General features: G+C 40.9%; 1 protein-coding gene across 1 annotated transcript; it reads left to right on the top strand.

Moving 5' to 3' along the window:
• The first annotated feature begins 507 nt into the window (after nt 1–507).
• LOC144295286 (olfactory receptor 2D2) lies at nt 508–1,964 on the top strand. Its single transcript, XM_077867674.1, has one exon. The coding sequence runs from the start codon at nt 723–725 to the stop codon at nt 1,668–1,670; it is 948 nt and encodes a 315-aa protein (XP_077723800.1). The 5' UTR covers nt 508–722; the 3' UTR covers nt 1,671–1,964.
• Nucleotides 1,965–6,200: the final 4,236 nt, after the last annotated feature.

Below are 6,200 nucleotides of genomic sequence, written 5' to 3' on the forward strand. Positions count from 1 at the left end.
TGAGAGCTGATGGGCTAGAGGTGGTGAATTAGTGCTGTGTAGTCTGCACACAGAAAATTAGTTAACCTGGTGGCCTCAAGTGGAAATGCTGTGATGGTGTGTCTGCCATTTTGGAAGTTTTCTATGGTTAAGATTGATATTTGGGAGTTCCATCCGAAGCCGTGGGTGCGATTACCAAAGAGATGATGGCATACTAGCCCATTACTTCTTGAAATGCCAGCTCTTTCAAAACAAGTTATTTTGTCCAAGAAAATGTCAGTTCTTTAAGATACTTTGGCCCTTTTTCATTTTTTATATCTTAGTGACTGTCTTTTTAGGGAAGAGACAACAGTCATATGCCCAAAGAATAAATAAAAAATCTATGCCAGCATAAAATGGAGAAGGGGTGGCAATAGCAGCATAGGACTCAAATTTCTAGTTGATAATAAAGTGAAATTCTATGCCATAACTTACAGATTAATCAAATCTCTTTAATTATTAGATATTCAGAATAAGAAGATTCTTTTGATCTACTCTACACTTACTAAGAATGAAGGCGCCAGCTTAAAAGTACGAAGTTTTACAACACTGAAAATGCTCCAACTAAAGCAGCATGATCATTTTTATAACAAGGGGAGTTTTGGAATGGTTGATAGTGATTGAGAGCAATTCGAACGGCCTCCAAATCTGAGGTTCTATGGACCTATGTTTAGCATGTAGACTTCTTCCTGAAACAACAAAGTATGAGAGCAGCAAATCAGACGCAGGTGACAGAGTTCCTCCTCCTGGGACTCTCTGATGACCCCCACACTCAGAAGCTCCTATTTATTTTATTCCTGGGTGTCTACCTGGTTACTGTGCTTGCAAATCTGCTTCTCATGCGCCTTGTTCAGGCTGACTCTCGGCTTCACACACCCATGTATTTTTTCCTCTGCAACTTATCTTTGGCTGACCTCTGTTTTTCTACCAACATTGTTCCTCAGGCGCTGGTTCATCTGCTATCCAGGAAAAAGATCATTTCATTCACACGTTGTGCAGCTCAGCTTTTACTCTTCCTCATTTTTGGGGGTACACAGTGTGCCTTGCTGGCAGTGATGTCCTATGATCGATACGTGGCCATCTGCAACCCTTTGCATTACCCTAGCATTATGACTTGGAGGGTGTGTGTTCAGCTGGCTGCGGGATCATGGACCAGCGGCATTCTGGTGTCTGTGGTAGATACCACTTTTATACTAAGGCTGCCTTACCGAGAGAGCAATAGTATTGCTCATTTCTTTTGTGAGGCCCCTGCACTCTTGATCCTGGCATCCACAGACACCCACACTTCAGAGATGGCCATTTTCCTCATGGGTGTCATAATTCTCCTCATACCTGTCTCCCTAATTCTAGTATCCTATGGCCACATCATAGTGACTGTGGTCAGGATGAAGTCATCTGTGAGGAGGCTCAAGGCATTCTCTACCTGTGGTTCCCACCTCATGGTGGTCATCCTCTTTTATGGGTCAGGAATTGTCACTTACATGACACCAAAGTCTTCCAAAGAACAGAAAAAACTTGTGTCTGTGTTCTATGCAATGGTGACACCCATGCTCAATCCCCTCATCTATAGCTTGAGGAACAAGGATGTGAAGGGAGCTCTGAGGAAAGTGGCCACAAGGAATTTCCCATGCAGGCTTGAAATCTGCCACTGACTGTGAGACCCTTTTAGCTCCTTACCTATACAAACTACTGAGTAATTTCCTCAGCAAGCTTGGAATTTGGTCAGATCCTCATCCTGAGACCTTGCTGTCGACCTACCCTCCATCCTTCATCCAGTACTTCCTTTGTAGAAGAAGGACAATAATTCATGGACCCACAGAAGGAGGGTCTGCTTCCTTCTGGTTGGTCTTTTGGCTCCTAAGAGTTAGGAAATCTTATAAGAAACATGCACATTTTATAAATCCTGGGACCAGTGAAATCCATCTGTTTAAAATCATACATGGTATATTATTATGAATCTATCCCAGATCATGCTCCAACTCTTATTTTTAGATATTTCTGAATTTATTTCATCAAATAACCAATAAATAAACAATCAGTACTTAATCACTTACTATAAGCAAGGTGCCACATGTATGTGTCCCTGCACATGTGCATGCATGTGTGTTTGAAGTGGGTAGTGAAGAGCATGATTACAAAGAAAACGTATATATGGTTTCTGCTGTCCTTCTCACATTCTTATGAGGTACGTGGAGATTTTATCTATCAGATAAAGGTAAAGACAGGATTTTGGAAACTAACAACACATAGTGGCATCCCAGGGCTACCAAGTGAGAAAGCAGTTGGTACCACTCTGGGCCTGAAAGACAACTAGGACTTGAACAGGATACCTGAATATAGAATGCCATGAGACAGGAGTTGTGGACTTAGTTGTATGGCAGTGAGAAAGACACAGGAATAATTTTTTCAAGCTCATTCTCTACCTATCTTCTGATTTCCTGTTACCATATTCCAAAAATAAATAAATAAATAAATAATCAAGGATAACCTCCCATTTGAAGATATTTATTTTAATTCTAAGCATAAAGTCCTATTCTGGTGTAAGGTAACATATTTAGAGTTCCTGAGGATTAGGACATGGACATCTTTGGGGGACCATTATTCTGCTTACCACATAAGGACGAGCAAAATGAATGTGAAGGCATGATTAAAGTTTGGCTAAAATCAGAGATTTAAATGTATAATGGTGCCAATACAATTAGTTGTCTGATTGCTATCATCCAAACAGAACCCCATAATCTACCTTTTAATGTGCAAATTCTTACTCAGATCACTGCTATTCACTCAATGGTATTTTTCAAGATTAGGGGGGTGGTAGGTGTGTGCTATGAATTGTTTGTGATGAGGCTGACCTTTATGAAAGTCATAATAATGCAGCCAGACAAAATTTAAATTTTAACTTGTAAGTATTGCCAGGAAACAGGCTCAAAACCCAGTGAGACCAGGGAGATGGAAAAGGCACAAAGCAAGACAGAGAATGCCCAGACCTTCTCTCCTACCTCTCATAGATGCGAGGTTTCTGACCATGTGCCTTCAAAGTCCCCTGAAGCCCTGAGCCTGCTATCTAATTGAACAAGGTAAGTTTTGGTTGCAGTCACTTCACTATAAAGGTCCAGAGTTTTTAATGGAACAATCTTGTAAGGTTTCTTTCAATACATGACGTTCATTTTAAGGTAAAGGACTCTGAAGCTCTATGGGACATGACCTTGATTTGCAAGCAATTGATTGCTACAAACTCCATTTCTTTCTAGCATCATGAAAACAGATCTTCTGATATGAACCCATCTGTTATTATTTAATAAAAAGTACAGGGGCACCTGGGTGGCTCAGTTGATTTAGTATCTTTCTTAGGCTCAGGCTGCAATCCTAGGGGTGGGGAGCCTCTTCCCCCTCTCTCTAACTGCCGCTCTCCCTGATTCTGGCCTCTATGTAAAATAAATTAATAAAATCATTTAAAAATGTAAAGAGACTGGACTTGAGCCAATACGTTTCCTACACTCATATTCTTTCAGGAAATACTTATTGAGAATCTAATTTGCGGCAGATAGTGTACTAGCAGTTGGATTATATTAGTAAACACAATCAGAATAGGACACTATATTTTTTAAGATTTTATTTATTTATTTATTGTTTGTTTGTTTGTTTGAGAGAGAGAGAAAGCATGAAACAGGGGAGAGGGCAAGGATGGAGAGAGAGGAGAGCAGAGCGGAGAAGAAGCGCACTCCCTGCTGACCAGGGAGCCTGACACCAGGCTCCATCCAAAGACCCCCAGATCATGATCTGAGCTGATGGCACACGCTTAACCAACTGAGCCCCTCAAGACCCTCAGATGAGGACTGACATAATGCCCACAGAAGCAGTCCATATGCTAAGCTATTGTATGTCTGAACTCAACATTCTGTGCTCTACAACTACTTAGAATATGGTGTTATGCAGATTATGAATTACACTGGTCAGGCTGAAATCTATCGGTAGTCAAGACATTAGCGAGGGGATTTGGTTTCACAGGCCATGTGTAATGGCCATATGTCAGTTTTTGGCTTCTGGTCATTTGAGTTGCCTGTCCACATTTATGGTCTTTTGTGTGTCTTGGGCTAGTTAGAGCCTGTCTCCCTCCTTAGAAGCTGAATACACCTGAAATTCAGTTTCTTGTCTTCACTGCGGCAGTAGTTAGCTAGCAAGGTGGAGTCATTCAGAAATTCCCAGTGTATATTCTGAATTAAGCTCTAGTGACATGAAAAAGCAAGGAAAACAAGCTGTTTCTTTTGTTTTTTAAAAATAAATGTATTTTTTTAGATCAGGTTTAGGCTTATAGAAAAACTGAGAAGTACCCTGAGTGTTCATATGCCACTTTCCTTTATTACTGACATCTTACATTATTATTATTATAGTATTTGTCACAATTAAGAAAATCAACATTGATATCCCATGATTTTAAGATTTATTTATTTATTTATTTATTTATTTATTTATTTATTTGAGAGAGAGACAGCAGGGGGAAGTGCCTAGGGGGAGGGAGAGAGAGAATCCCAAGTATCCTTCATGCTGAGTATGGAGCCCCAAATGTGGGAATAATCCTACCTCCCCAACATCTCAAAATCACGACCTGAGCTGAAACCAAGAGGAAGACACCCAAATGACTAAGCCACCAAGCCCTCTCCCATACTGATACAGTATTAACCAAAATTCATACTTCATTTGGATTTCTTTCTTTCCTTTAAAGAGTTGATCTATTCATTTGAGAGAGATTACAGGAGTGGGGGGAGGGGTAGAGGGAGAAGCAGACTCCCCCCTGAGTAGGGAGACCCACGTGAGGTTTGGTCTCAGACCCCGAGATCATGACCTGAGCCAAAGGCAGATGCTTAACTGACTGAGCCACTCAGGTGCCCCCGTTCTTTTCTTTTCTTCTCTTTTCCCTTATATGCCTTTTCTGATCCAGGATCCCACACAGGATGCCATATTACATTTACTGGTCATGTCTCCTTAAGCTCCTCTTGGTTGTGACAGGTTCTCAGACTTCTGTTTTGTTGACTGTTCCAGTTTTAAGGATCACTGGTCACATATTTTATAGGAAGATGACCTGTTAGAATTTGTCTGGTGTTTTTCTCGAATTAGACTAAGGTTATGGGTTTAGGGGAGGGAGGTCACAAAGATAAAGTATTATCTCCATCACATCATCTCAAGGGCACATACTACCCACATGATCACTACTGCTGTTCACCTGGATCACCTGACTGACCTACTGTTGGTCAGCATACACTTTTCTTAGTCTTTTTCTTTCAGGGGCAGAGGAAGCACCAACAGCCCAATTTCCAGCCTCAGTGAAGCAGCGGCTCCAGCAGCAGGGCCTGGGATGGTGTTGGCAGAGCGACGTGCGCCATCTAGTGCTGAGTGGCAGCGATGCTGTCATCACACCCATTCTATCTGATTGTGGCCTGTGGTTCTGGCTGCAGGACCAGAATGACCACTTTCAACATTTTTCCTTTTAGCTTAAATCAAACATAGTCAATATCTCTTGCTTACAACTAAGAACCCTTCTCTATACGTTATCTTTATTATTATTTTTTTGGTGTATACAGGAAATGTTTTCTTTAGAAGCTTTCTGGCAGTTTATTCCCTCTCTCCTTCCATAGCAGGAGAGGGAGCATGCGTTGGGGAGCTTGTTTTGTTTTGTCTTGTTTTGTTTTGAGAGAGATGGTAGCTTTAATTAGTAGTGTGAAAAGCCCCACCGGTATCTATTTTGATGGAATGAATGGGAGCATAACTCTCAGCATTTCGGTTATCCCCTACTGTATAATAAACCGTCTCGGAAATTAGTGCCTGAAAACTGTAACCATTTTATTTTGCTCAGGATTCTGTGGTTTCAGAATTTGAGGTGGCGATGGCAACTCTTGGTAATGGCAATATGAAAGATACGACCATGGCATGGATGGCTGAGATCATCCGAGGAATTCTGAGAAGGCAGAATAATAGAATATTTCATTTTATGTGAAGACTAGAAAACTTAAGATCTATAAATAGTAGTGTGCCATGGGATGACAGTGACCCAAGGGTTAAAGTCTTCAAAGTAAAGAGGGAAGTGACCTAGGAATTTAAAAATTTTATAAACTCATAATCCCACTTTCTCAGCCATACCTTCTTTCTTCTTCATGGCAAGAATTCTCTAAATTAGTGTTGAAATT

The sequence above is a fragment of the Canis aureus genome, chromosome 23, assembly GCF_053574225.1.
Source record: "Canis aureus isolate CA01 chromosome 23, VMU_Caureus_v.1.0, whole genome shotgun sequence".
Taxonomy (NCBI): Eukaryota; Metazoa; Chordata; class Mammalia; order Carnivora; family Canidae; genus Canis; species Canis aureus.